The sequence below is a fragment of the Neocloeon triangulifer genome, unplaced genomic scaffold (genome assembly GCF_031216515.1).
Source record: "Neocloeon triangulifer isolate White Clay Creek 2 clone unplaced genomic scaffold, ASM3121651v1 ptg000014l, whole genome shotgun sequence".
Taxonomy (NCBI): Eukaryota; Metazoa; Arthropoda; class Insecta; order Ephemeroptera; family Baetidae; genus Neocloeon; species Neocloeon triangulifer.
In genome coordinates, this window is record NW_026775556.1 from 15,681,409 (window position 1) to 15,694,949 (window position 13,541).

At 40.0% G+C, this 13,541-nt stretch overlaps 2 protein-coding genes across 3 annotated transcripts in view; one reads left to right on the forward strand and one right to left on the reverse strand.

Annotated features, from left to right (window-relative positions):
• Window positions 1–12: 12 nt before the first annotated feature.
• LOC132201621 (golgin-45) lies at window positions 13–2,024 on the forward strand. The gene is made up of 5 exons (XM_059627922.1): window positions 13–173; window positions 367–1,135; window positions 1,189–1,317; window positions 1,400–1,643; window positions 1,707–2,024. The coding sequence occupies exons 2-5, from the start codon at window positions 402–404 to the stop codon at window positions 1,869–1,871; spliced, it is 1,272 nt and encodes a 423-aa protein (XP_059483905.1). The 5' UTR covers window positions 13–173; window positions 367–401; the 3' UTR covers window positions 1,872–2,024.
• A 253-nt stretch (window positions 2,025–2,277) lies between these two features.
• LOC132199757 (zinc finger protein 423) overlaps window positions 2,278–13,541 on the reverse strand; it is a 79,333-nt gene continuing 68,069 nt past the window's right edge. For both annotated transcript variants that reach the window (XM_059624714.1, XM_059624715.1), the window contains 4 exons: window positions 8,441–8,583; window positions 7,524–7,860; window positions 6,471–6,663; window positions 2,278–5,167 (listed from right to left, as the gene is read on the reverse strand). In XM_059624714.1, coding sequence (XP_059480697.1) covers window positions 3,036–5,167; window positions 6,471–6,663; window positions 7,524–7,860; window positions 8,441–8,583 — 2,805 coding nt within the window. In that variant the 3' untranslated portion in view covers window positions 2,278–3,035. The remainder of the gene's footprint in view (window positions 5,168–6,470; window positions 6,664–7,523; window positions 7,861–8,440; window positions 8,584–13,541) is intronic.

Below are 13,541 nucleotides of genomic sequence, written 5' to 3' on the forward strand. Positions count from 1 at the left end.
TAGTCATTTGACTCGTTTCTGTTGGCAACATTGGTAACACCTGGGCTGGACACTGGACACATCAACAAAAGCAAAAATAAGAGACTGCACCGAAATACTTGATTTTTTTTTAACCGAATTAAATTTTTTTACCCGCTTTGATGTAGAGTGGACTTTTGAAAATGTTTTAATAGGTTTGTACTTTTCCTATTTTTTTTTTTTAAATCCTGTGTTACATGCAAATTTAAGAATTTTTACAAGTATATATATTTTAAAATTTTTTTTCCTGTGCAGATTCTAAATTTCATTTTTGCACACAAAAAATAATTGTATAATGCTTTGAAAATTTAAAACATTGATTAAATAATTTTCAATTAAATTTCTCAGTGTTTTCTGCTTTGATATTGACTTGACGAAGAGTTATGGAGCAACTGTCCTCGACGTTCCACTTTCCTGGCGGCCCTGTCAGGACCACGGGTGACGGCAGGGAGAACCCCGACGGTGCCGAAGACCCTGTGATGTTGGCGAAAAGACTGAGCGCCGTGTGTATCAAGCCTTTGCTTCCTCCTCCGGAAGACCTCTCGAAACTGTCCTTCTCCCCCGTCAAACCTGTCGGCGAAATCGTCCACCTGACGCCTCACCTGGCTCGAGTGCCTGCTCGGCAAAACTCGGACGCTTCGTTCAAGAGTCTGCAGGGCCGAGAACCAAAGTTTGTTCCGTACGAGCCGTACAAGGGCGCTGTCCATCCGATGGTGATGCGGAAGTCGCAGAAGAAGCTCAAGCGACAAGCCAGCACCGAGAGTGTGAGCACCACGACAAGTCTGGACCCGAAGGAAAATTTCCCCCAAGAATCTCCGATTGTATTGAGCAGAGGCGAGACTGAGCTCAGGGCCCAGTTGGCCAGGGCGGGGGACGAGATCCAAAGTCTGGAAGCGCAGCTGCGATTCCAGGAGCAGGTCAACTCGGAACTGAAAAGAATGTTGGTCGCTGCCGTGGGCGAGGACGTCGAGGTCAAAGTGCAACACCTTACTGAGGACAAACTGCACCTGGCCAGAGCCTTAGTTAATAATTCCGAGAGTATTTCTTCCCACCAAGAGAAACTTGAGTACGTGACTGGCCAGTGCGAGGTTTGGAGGAGCAAGTTTTTGGCAAGCAGGTTAGCCTAAAAATTTTGTATTTTTAATTAAAATTAAATAAAATTTATTTTAGTCTGATGGTGGACGAGTTGGCCAGGTGGAAAACGGAAATGGTAAATTTTACTGAGCAACTGAAGGACACCCTTGGTGTAATTTTGAAGGAGAATGGAAGTGCCAAAGAAGCAATGAAGGTCACCTGCAGGTTTGCTGTTTTAAATAATATGTTAATTTTATATAAAAAAAATATAATTTTTTCTCTTATTGATTTTATTCTACATTTGCAGAAATTTACAGCTCTTAAGGGAAAACTTTGACCCAGCTTCAGGAATTCGAATGGGCTCTCCGAACCGAAAGATGAGCACCTCCCACTTGCCAAGTACCTGCAGTCTGACGGACATCGCTACTGCCAACCAAAAACTCAGCGAAACCCTCGGCCACCGACTTCTCGGCTACATTCCCAATCAGCCGCACGACTGCAAATGGGACGGTCTTCAAAGCTTCTCCTCGGCAGAGCTGAGAGCAATAAAGGTGTGATAGGAATTGAACCTGATTCCGAAATGTAAAAATTTTATTTTTAATTTCCAATTCCAGCTTCTTCAAAACTGCGCTGCCAACAAATTTGGGCTGGGTCCGGATGAGGCATGCAGTGCTGTTGTTGGGGCAGCCGCAGCGGCCGGTAGCCAGTTGTTTCCACATGTGAGTTGCACACCCACGGCCTGCTGTGGTCAATGTCAGGGAGAAATACACCAACTGTGAATTATTTTATTCCAAAATCCGGCAAAAGAAATTTTGACCAAGCTAAAATAATCCATCAGGGATATCAATGCATCTGTAATTTTTTTATCCGCACTTGTTGATACAAGCTGAACTTTACTGTTCATAAAAATAAATATTTATTATATTCTCAAAGCATTTTGAGTTTTGTATTGATTAAAATATCACGTTTCCTTATATTTCATTATATCTGGATTTAAAGAGGAACAATATTATTAGAAAAAAAGTATGCAACCTGCTTTACCCAAGAGAAAAGCATGTTGCATATCTTAATTTTTTCCAGTTAATTCTTGATGATAATTTTTAATGTAATATCATTAAATCTTGAATTTGCATTATAATATAGAGAACAAATGGTAATAAAACAATTTTTTTTTTTATAATTTGTTGAAGAATTTATTATGTATTCGAGTATGATAACATGTTAAATAATTTGCAATATTGCTCTGGAAATTTTTTATTATAATACTGAAAGAGGCAGAGAAGTTTCAAAAGTACCACATTCCCAAACATAACAATTAAATAACCGATTATTACAACACGTCCAAGACTTTCAGCGATTCCCTTTCTAAAAAAAATTACATTTTGTTGAAAAAACGAGATTTTGATTAAGAGAATGATGCAAATTTTACACATATGGACTTAAATCTACTGAATATGAAACAACTGCGGAGACTTTGCCACCTATCACTTAAGAATAAATTAAAAGCACCAGAAAATTGGGATAAAGTCACTGCGCAACATTGTATGTACAAAAGAAGAGCAAAGTAAAAATTTATATTGCTTTTCTTTAAAAAAATTTCAGCGCACATTATGCGGAAATTGGATTTTGAAAAAGCTTTCTTCTTTCGTTACAACAACAAACTTGGTCCCCGTAAATAAAAATCATCAAAGTGGATATTTCCAGCAAATGAAAAATTAAACGCTTTATCATAATAATTGATTATGCATCTATGAGCGAGAGTACAATTTATTTTTCTGCTTACATCAGAGGATGCAATAATTATTGCTCGTCTTCTATTTCTTGATTAAAATCTATACAAAACGCCTGTCTAATTGGACTTCTAGCTGTAAAACAACAAGAGGAGGGACACAATTATTTATATATTTTTTCCACAAGTACATAATACGAATTTTGAGCACAAATTACGAGGCGGCCTGCGTCTCTTCGGGCGCCTCGAGTTTCAACTTCTTGAGCTCCAGTTCGGCGGCGCCGGGGTCCACGATGGCGCCGCCGTTGCTGATTTCGTTGCCGTTGATTTCGCCCTTGCGTTTGCGCAGGGTCAGCGAGATGGCCTCGTTCTGCTCGTCCTCCGAGCGGTGATCGTCCTCCTCCTCCTTCAACTGCTTCTTGTCCAGCATCATCTCCTCGCCGACGTGCACGAATTGGTGATTCTCCAGCTCGGCGCGGAAGAAGAAGCGCAGGTGGCACTTGGAGCAGTCGTACGGCTTGTTGCTGGCGCCGTGGCTGTTCATGTGGCGCTGCAGCCCGGTGGCGGCCGTGAACACGGCGCCGCACAGGTAGCACGCAAAGGTCGGACACCCGACAAAGGTGTGCTCGATCAGGTGCACCTGCAGCCGCAGGGGCGTGTCGAACGACTCCTGGCACAGCCGGCACCGCTGCCCACTGTCGGGCGCGTGCGCCACCTCCACGTGGTTGCGCACCTCGGCCTCTGTGTGGAAGCTGAGCTGACACGAGATGCACTCGAACGAGTTCTTGCGCAGGTGGTACTTGGAAAAGTGCGACTCGAGTTCGTTGACCGAGTCGAAGCGTCCGGAGCACTCCTTGCACTCGAGCTGCTCCTTCGGATACACCCCACCTGCGGAGGGGTGGTTGTTCTGCTGCTGCTTCTGCTGCAGGTGGAACTTGGCGTGCAGCTGCACCTCGTGCTCCGAGGTGACGGTCTGTCTGCAGATGATGCAGGCCGTGGGCAAGCCGATGTCGGCCGAGCCGCTGCCCGGACAGTGCTTCTGCATGTGGCTGAGGAAGTGTTCCTCGCCGCCGATGCTGGCCTTGCACACGCTGCACGTGTCGCCGTGCAGCACCTTGCAGTGCGTGGCCAGTTTGTGTTCGGCCAGCAGCGCCGGGGTCACGCACACCATGTCGCAAATGTTGCACTTGTGGCGTCCCAAGGGCACGCCGTTGGTTCCGTTGGTCGAGGGCCGCGTCTGGTGGTGCGTCTTCATGTGCGCCTCGAGGTCGGCGCGCGACTTGCACGACTCCTGGCAATACGCGCACACCAGGCTGACCTGCACCGGCGACTTGAGCTGCTGCTTCGGCGGCGACTTCTTGCCCGTCTCCTCCTTGTGCTTGTGCTCCAGGTGCTTGTCCAGCTGGAACTCGACGTGGAACGCGTCGTCGCAGAACTTGCACCGGTACAGCTTCTGGTGGAAGTTGGCCGCGTGGTACTGCAGCTCGGCCTCCGACTTGAAGAACTCGTTGCAGTACAAACAGCGCAACGGCGTCTGCTGCTTCTCCATCAGCGACAGGTGGTGGATCTTGACGTGCAGGCTGAACTCGATCTCCGAACGGAACTTGGCCGAGTTTTCTCCGCAGGCGACGCAGCGCAGGACGCGACTCTCGGTGCTGTGCTTGACGGCGAAGTGCACCTGGGCGGCGACGCGCGAGTCGAAGATTTCGCGGCACAGGGCGCACCGGAACAGTTGATGCGAGTGCGAGTCCATCAGGTGCTTCTGCAGCTCGTCGGGTCGTTGGAAGGACTTGAGGCAGCTCTGGCAGGAGAACTCGGTGGTGGTGGTGAGGAAGTGGCCCAGGCAGTGCACCTCGAGCAGATTCTCATTGGGGAAGCCTTCGGAGCATTCCGGACACTGGAAAAGCGGCGTCGGCGGCGCCGCGTGGTTCGGCTGCCGCGGCGCTTTGGGCGGGCTGCTCTTGCCGTGCTCGGCGTCCAGGTGCGTCCGTTGGTGCGACCGGAAGGACTCAAAGTCCGGACAGTGGGCGTTGCACTGGTTGCAGAGGTACGTGCTCTGCGACAGGGTGTCGTTGGGGCGCGCCGGCGACTTGCCGTTGCTTTTTCCGTTGATGCTCAGGTCGGTCGGCTTGAGCTGCTCGGCGACGTCGGCGCCAAAAGCGGTGGCAGGGGACATAGCATGAACGGCCAGGGTGTGCTTGTGCAGGCTCTGCACGTGGTCGAACTTCATCGTGCAGAAGTCGCACGTGTATGGCTGGCTGGGACTCACGGGCGGCTGCCGGGCGCTGCTCAGGTGATGCCCTGGGGACGGCGGCTGATATTCGCGTTCGCCGTTCAGAATTGAACCTAGAAATGAAAACAAAAATTTATTATTAATGTCTGATTCAATTAAACATATAAATTAATAATATACTGTAATCAGATTTTCTTCTTCGGGCATATATTATAGTTGTGTTTGGAAAAGATAAACATTAAATTTAGGCGTAATTGGAAATTAAATAAATACAGTCGATTTTAGTTAAAAAATTCAAATATGTACATAATCATGTTGCATGTGTTAATTGTATATTGTAATTAATTTTCTAGTCAATATCTGACTTTTGACAAGATATAAAATCATTTTATTTCCTGAAGACATGATTAAAGATAATAAAATTAATTTTTCTCATAATGATTTTTAAAAAGCGAAAAATAGGAAATATTTTGTGAAAATGGTGGTGGTCATTATTTAATTTAAATACCTAATTTCACTTTAAAGTAGCAGATTGGTAGAGGTTTTTTTCTAGCATTATAGATTACTTAATGGAAATTGATGTAAACAACTATTCATTAATTTTAAATCTAATCAATTTTATAATCAATAATGAATTCCAAATTAGACTGAATTTTGTTTTTGCTCGACACACTCCAATATCCGCGACTGTGGTCAATTTGTCCTAATTAATATTAATCAGGGCCGTAAAAATGGAAATAATATTCCTCTCAAAGCGGCTGCCGCTGATGAAGCAATAAAAAGCAACCAGTGTAAATCTGCTGACTGCCTATTTTACGAGCGTGTGTATTATTTATGAATGAGCGACTTCTCTCGCGGAGATGCCGCTGTGTTTATGGAAATGAATTGCCTGTTGATGGCATAATAAACGCCCGTGACACGCAGAGCGCTTCTTTCCGCGAGGCTCTTTGCCGCCGCGGCCGGAATTATTATTGACTTCTCATTTCCAGTAAACACTCGATCCGAGCTTTATTGCTCCAGTTTATCGCGCGTCGTCGAGATAAAGTAGCGATCGGCCGCAGGAACAAACAAATAATATGCGCGAACTGGTTGGTGTTTATCGCATGCATCGGAAACAAGATTGCAACGAGTGATATTTCCAACTTTGATTTTCAACTCCTTCCATCGAACATGGCTGTGAGCCAAAGAAGATCAATGGAAAAAATCACCTTGCTAAAAAAAATAAGAAAAATAAATAACAAAAGAAGTTTTGTTTCTAATTATATGCGTGCATAAAAAAAAAATGGAAAAATATTTAATTAAACCCTAAAAGTTTTTAAAAATAAATTTTTTGAAATTTATGTAGCAAGTCAAATGGATTGAACTTGGCTAAAAGCAAAGTCTGCTCGGATCAGAATTTATTTTAATTATTCTTACCATGCATGGCCTGGACGTGGAGCTGCAGTTGTTCCATGCTGGTGAAGCCGTCCTTGGTGCAGTAAATACAAGCGAGGGTGGGCGTCGGGAACTGGAGGCCCGCCGAGTGGGCCAGCGCGGCCGCGGCCATGGCCGCCGCGTTCAGGGCGCTCCTGGCGCTTCCCGGCGGCGAGCTGGCCTCGTGCTGCAACACCTGCAACATGCCATTGTCGTCGTGAGATTACACGGCACACACAGTCGCCCAGCCCGGCAGAAATGCATCAATGGCGTTATTGTCTCGGCGGACGCTCAAAAGGGCCGACCGAGGAATTTCGTGTCGCAATTTGTAGCGACGGAATTTACAAGGCTGTGCGATTCCAGAGCCGCAACCAGGTATAATGTGATACTTGAAAGATTATAAATTATATTCTATGAAAGTCTCATTTATCACTGTCAATGAGGGATAAAAAAAGAAAAAGAAAATTTGAATCCCAATGGATGAAAATATTATTTGATTTCTTTAAATTAACATTGTGATTTAAATAACAGAAGAGATATTTTGGTGGTTTTTTGAATTTTGTTACTTATTAATGTTTCATTATATTGTTGCAATGTTTGGCATTTGTTAATCTTGCTTTTCAAAGACTTTTTATAAAATAAAAAATGTACGATCAATATTTTAAAGCGAGTAAATTTATTAAATAATGGCTAATCAAATAAAAACCATTACGGAAATTCAAATTATGATTATAAAAAATTTCCTCTTCAGAAGAAAAATTATTAATATTTTATAATTTTAACAATTGTAACGAATAATTATAAAAAAATTAACTTTGTACACGTATTCTCACATTACCCAATAAAATAACATTAATTTTTTTCAACTAACAACCGGAATTTTTCATTCAATTTTTTTTGGAAATTAAATCTCACATTGACAAGTCAATCTTAGCGCCTTAATGATAGCAAATAGGCAACATCTATTCCTAGAAGACGCGCAGGTTGCATAGCTTTGCTTGGCTCATGACTTGCGAATGAAAATTATATATTTTTTAAAATAAATTCCGTTCTCACCTGCTGCAGCTCCCTGTTGAAGAGCACGGCGGCCGCAGCTGCGGCCGCAGGGTGCGCGGCCCTGAGCAGGTCGTGCGGGTGGTGGGTGGGCGTGAGGTTGCGCGGAAACGCGGGGGCGGCCGGACTTGGGGCCGGAGTGACCCTTCGAGGGGGCGCCGAGGGCGGACTCTGCCTTGGGCTGTTGCGAGGAGGCAGCGAGGCGGGCAGCGACGGCGGCCGCTTGTGCGTCTGCGAGTGCGACGTGAGCGCGGCCGCCGTGTTGTAGCCGCGGTTGCACGCCGAGCACTGGAACGGCTTTTGCGTGTCGTGCGTCTTCATGTGGATCTTCAGATGATCACTGAAGATTAAGAACGGCAAGCAAAATAGTTAAAATTGGAGGTATTTTTTTTTACAGAAAAATGTTATTATTTTGATGATACATTTGCTACTAATTTTAGCAGTTTTTATTTATTATAATTCAACTGTCTAGAAACACAGAAAGGAAAATTTTAATTAGAACTTGCTATTTTTAATAATGAACTCTAACGTTAATTAGATTATTTTATTTGCTAATAAACAAATATTTAATAAAAAAACGAGTTATATTTCAAAGAGTCATTTAAATAATTTATAAAAATGTATTAATTTACACAAAATTAGTATTTCATTAGGTCTTTTATTAAAGAAAATTGTAAAACATACTAAATTAAAATTTTGTATTTTATAAATATTTTCTATATGAATAATAACAAAAATTAATTATTATTTACGAATTGATTCAGAAAATATTTTTTGTAAATTATTTATTGTCATAAATTTGTTTTTAAGTAAATAATATTAAATTAAGTATTATTTCAAAACTAAATAAATTTCATTAAAAAAGTTAAAAACTGATGTTATTAATTAAATTTTCTATTCAACAACAAACTTTTTTTTACCTTCTGGAAAATGCGGCCTCGCACTGGTTGCACCGATACTTGCGGTCTCCGGTGTGCAGCTTGACGTGGCGGTCCCTGCTCCGCTTGTGCTTGAAGAGGCGCGAGCAGAATTCGCACCTGAACGGCATGTGTTCGGCGTGGCTCTGCAATTGGAAAAACGAAATCGGCTTAATTATTTCAATCGACTGCTCATTACAAAACTGTCGGCGAGGGTATAATTTACGACACGTGAGAGCTTTAAACATATTATTGGCCGCGTATTACGTGCCCATTCAAATGACCAGCAGCAAATAATAACAAACAACGACTTGCGTTATTTATTGCTTCATTTACTGCAAATTGTGCTCGGCGGCTGTAAAATCGGCAGAAATCAGACCTCCTGAGGCGAAGAAGAGTTTCTTTGCGCAATCAGTATAGTTTTTGTCCAATCGGTTTGCAAGAAGCGTGTAATTTCGGTTGGTGCGAATGACTGTGTTTATTCCGATAATTCCATTCAGCCTTGAGGTGCGTCAAGTGTTAAATTATGTATTGGGCCGATCACTTAATTACTGTGCCACGTGTCAACATATTATGTTGGAAATTTCAATTTATCGCCAATTGATTTATGATCGTTCGCAGTAATTGAGTTATTGGAAGCGTGCGGTAGTAAAATGTATTAGAAATTATATTATTTAAGTTCTAATTAAATTACTGTGTTTATGAGAAATGTGCAAGATATGCGATTAAATTGGAGCATTTGAAAAAATAAAAGCTTGAAAACCCGTGACATATTATAAAATATTTTCTTGCTTCTGATGATTATTACTTTTGATTTTACGATCGCCGTTGCATTACGACTTTTCCATCAAGTTCAAAAACGTCGTTAAAAAGATTTACACTAGAAATAAAATTTTCAGTTCAGTGAAATTTCCCATAATTACAGGAGAATTTCATTTTACAGTACTTTATATTTCAATTCTGAGAATTTCTTTCTGGAATGCAAATTTGGTCTTTCGCTTTTGACGCTCCTAATGCTTCATTAATCTCTCGGCGGTTTCCGCGTCCAGCCGTCCAATTAAAGGGACTCTCCGTCTCGTAATTCAATATTTATCCAGTCATACGCGGATGAATAATTGCAGCTGATAATGTATCGCACACGCACGTACTCGCGATAATTCAGGCTGGATAATGTGCGGGTACATCCGAGATATATAACGAATATAAAAAACGGTTATTGCCTATCGTGTTATAAGACCAATTAAAGGGAATTTATTTTGTGCTCGGATGTTGTAAATTGCTCGGCAGCAAAGCCATCAAAATTCCTGCAACCTCCTTCTCGTCTGCTCCTTTGAATATATACGTTGCTTGTTTATTGAGTAATGCCGCAGTTTGTGCAACGAGATGGTCAGCCCAGCATCTCGGAGACCAACGAGAGGCGACGATCATGGGGGCTGCTGAATTATTGAGATTGTCAGCGGGAGTTTTCCTCTCCCGACGAGTGCAGCCAGTTCTGTGGAATGTCAAAGTGCAATCCCAGTTCAAATGTAATGTCTTTTCAGAAATCATTTAGGACTCTCCTATCACAATCCAACCGAAAACTTTTGAATCATCAGCATCAGCAATAAAAATAAATTACAAAAGTTTTGAATTAATAATTGATCTGAAAGTTCTACAATCAAACTAAAAAAATTAAAAAAAAAGAATAATAATAGATGATAGGAATAAGATGAAAAATTAAAAATCAGAAAGATGATAATAATAATAAACAGAAAGAACATATATTATTCTTAAATTTGAGTTGAGAGCAAAATGGAATAAATTCAATATTTTTGTGTTTATTAAATTGGAACTTGTACTAAAAAATTAATTTTTTTAGCAACACAAGCCAAACATTGGTGTACTTTTTTACCTTTGACACTTTTAGTTTATTCCAATTTATATAAAAAAATATTTCCTGCAAATTGAAAGTCAAAAAAATTGATAAGGAGCTACGATTATTGTTATTATTTAGATTTCAAAATCAAACTGCAACAAATAATAAATTCTCGTCGCGAACACCTGTTCGATGCAGCCAGCGGTCAAAACCCTTCGCCGCTGCCCAGCAAAGGAAAGTTTTTGTCGCTTGTTAAATGTGTTGCTGTGAAACATTTTATGCAGCTCGCTCTCTCGCGAGTCCTCCGTAATTGACCTGCCCCAAGCCAAGATAATGAACCTGTGCGCTCTTTTTATTTTTCCAATGAATATCAAGGTCAACCACTTACGCGAGCAGAGACCGCGGCCGCGCCGCCGCCGCGGAATTAATTCATGAAAAATAATGCGTGTGCGCTCCTCTTGAAAAACTGTAAATAATTCGAGCGGTCAGCACAGGTTGCGCGAGAAAAGAAACTCTTTCTTTGTTTTCAGACTTTCAGTCAGAGGATAGAAATTTCGTTCGCCAGAGGAGAACGCGCGCGTGAGAATCGGTTGGCGACCTGAAAGTAGATTTGTCACCGATTCCAGTCGCATTTCACCCTACTTTTGCGCGCTTTACCGAGAAATTTAAGAAAGTAGCAGGTTGACCGACCGCGGAGAAAAGATGACACACTACTTTCTGCGTTGCGGCGAGTGTGTTCGGGTGCGCACGTTAATTTCTTCATCAAACAATTGTTACTAGTTTACCAGCTTTTCTCACGCAATTTGATGAAAGTTTTCTTTTTAATCAATTAAATAGATTTTATTTTTAAAAAGGACTTAGTTAGCAGTTTTACTATTAAATGTATTATTTAACAATGTTAATTTTATTATATTTTTAACTTCAATATTTCTGTATATAACATAAAGAATATTCGTGAACTTTTATTTAAAATTATTTGAGTTTAAAATTTAAATTTTTTCTGCTATTTTAATAATTGCTTGCATATAATTTTAGATAATTTTTAATAAATAATCATATATTTTGAGTGTTTATATTAGTCCAGGCATTCTAATTGGAGACAACATTATGTTATTTGTAGGATCAATTATATTATAGTCTCTTTTTCGACGAATAAATTTACATTACTAAATTTAAAATTATAAAATTAAAAAAAAAATAGAGATTTTGGCCAAAGGCTTGCATTGTAAATTATGGTAAGTCAGAAACTTCCGACGACGCCTATCATATTTTTGCGTTTGTTCTTATTCCTGCCAAATGCCGCAGATCGGACTTAAAATTTCTGTTCATCAGACTTGACTTTTGTCTTAAATTTAATCGAATTTTAGTCTCTCGATCCAACGTTCTTGTGAATAGTCTAATTTAAATAAAATTTTAATTTCATTCATTTAAATTAAAAAGAAAAATCATTTTTCCCATTAATTGTATTGATACTACGCAGAGAAATTATTATGACCACTCAATTCTGATTCAAATTCAAACTCATTTGTAAATTAATTTAAACAGTTTGCAAAGCATTGTTTCACTTTTAATAAAAATATTATTGGATTATTTTTTATTTGTTTAAAAATTTATGTAAGCTAGGCTATAAGTTTGTTTTTATTTTGACCGGACGCGAATGAAGAACAAAGAATAAATGATGACGCATAAGACACGTGAGATTGGTTTTTGAATTAATTATTATTATGTAAGAAAATTAATTAAATAATGAAACATATTAGAATAAATTCATGATTAACTGTCAAATATGATTAGATATTTTTGCTAGAACATAATTTAAACGCATAGCTTCCATTTTGAATCTTAAAACATTTGCCTTTAATAAAACAAACTTAAATTATTGAACCTTACATAAATCATCTAAATAATTATTTACAAGTTACCAGGTTAAATATTACTTTGTGATACCATCAGACTGGAGAAGAATAACAACTCTAATTATTGGCTCTAGACAAAGGGAACAATGAAGAGCCGCGCAAATGTCAACGTCCCGAATTGCCCCTTGCCTGGGACAAAAACAACCTGCAAGCTCCGTTTTCAGCTCGACTTGGAAATAATTTATTGCGAGTGCATTTCGCCGCGCGGCGTGCAGCAGAAAAAGTGCATCAGGTTGTCTAACTGCTGCTGCCTTGTTGACGTCGCATCAAACGAAACGATGAATTTATTCCACTCCCGGCATGGAGCGGCTTTTTCTCTAATAATTTTTATCTGAAACATTTTATTTGAAACCAGTTCTGGCTGCGCACAATAAAACAAAATTGAACTCAGCCTTTTCATATATGAATTCAGCGCGAGTCTCGCGATGTCAACGGGCGATACATATTGAGCGTGACACGATATGACGCTGTCTGCGTGTTCCAGCAGGTCGTCCGTTGCTCTCCGAAGGAGTAATTAATAATTAGCAGATCGCGCAATCGAGAGAAATTAATGAAGAGCAATGTGTCTTTTTGCCGCCAAATATGGACAGGCGGAGGCAATAAATTTCATTTGCGGGGAGAGAGATAAGCGAAAAATAATAATAATAAATACAGGTGGCTGCACTTTTTATCTAACATCGAGAGACCACATCATGCATAAATGATAAATTTGAATAGATTTATATTGCTGATAATTAGAGTGCTTGGTGTTATTAATTTCATACACTCGCTCTCTCGCGACCACTCTGCCTCTCTTCGGGCAAAAAAAAAATCTTCATAACTCATCTTTTGCGCCTCTGCTTCAATCCGCACCGCTTTTTGCCGGCAGCTGCTCCATTGCACATTTTTATATCTCGGATCGTTATAAAAAACCGCAGCATTTCTTTTAAGTATCAGCAATTAACTAATTTAGAGTGTTAAAGTTAAAAATGTAATTATATTTTAATGGCACCAATTTAAGAGAATTTTTTAATATATTTAAGTAAAAGTTCCTTAATTATAAAATATTTAATATTTAGTTTTTAATAAATTATTTTATTCAAGTATTTTGTTTATTAAAAATTGAATGCTGTACATTATACAAAAGTTAAAAAAAAATATTTCTTAATAACTATATATTATAAATTTATTTGGGTGCTGCATTTGCCATTGATCATTCAATAATGAGTAATTAACTCGCAATCTGACTATAGAAGAAGCTATTTGACTTGGAAATATTTTATGATTAAAATTTTTACAAACAATGGAACTTTTTTAGAAGCAAATGTAGAATCTCAAAACCAGGAAAAGAGCT

Excerpts from the sequence above, each read along its gene's own strand:
- LOC132201621 (XM_059627922.1), top strand. The coding sequence starts at position 402 with ATGGAGCAACTGTCCTCGACGTTCCACTTTCCTGGCGGCCCTGTCAGG. Across the intron at positions 1,136-1,188 it reads AGCAAGTTTTTGGCAAGCAG|TCTGATGGTGGACGAGTTGG; the intron begins GTTAGCCTAAAA and ends AATTTATTTTAG. Across the intron at positions 1,644-1,706 it reads CAGAGCTGAGAGCAATAAAG|CTTCTTCAAAACTGCGCTGC; the intron begins GTGTGATAGGAA and ends TTCCAATTCCAG.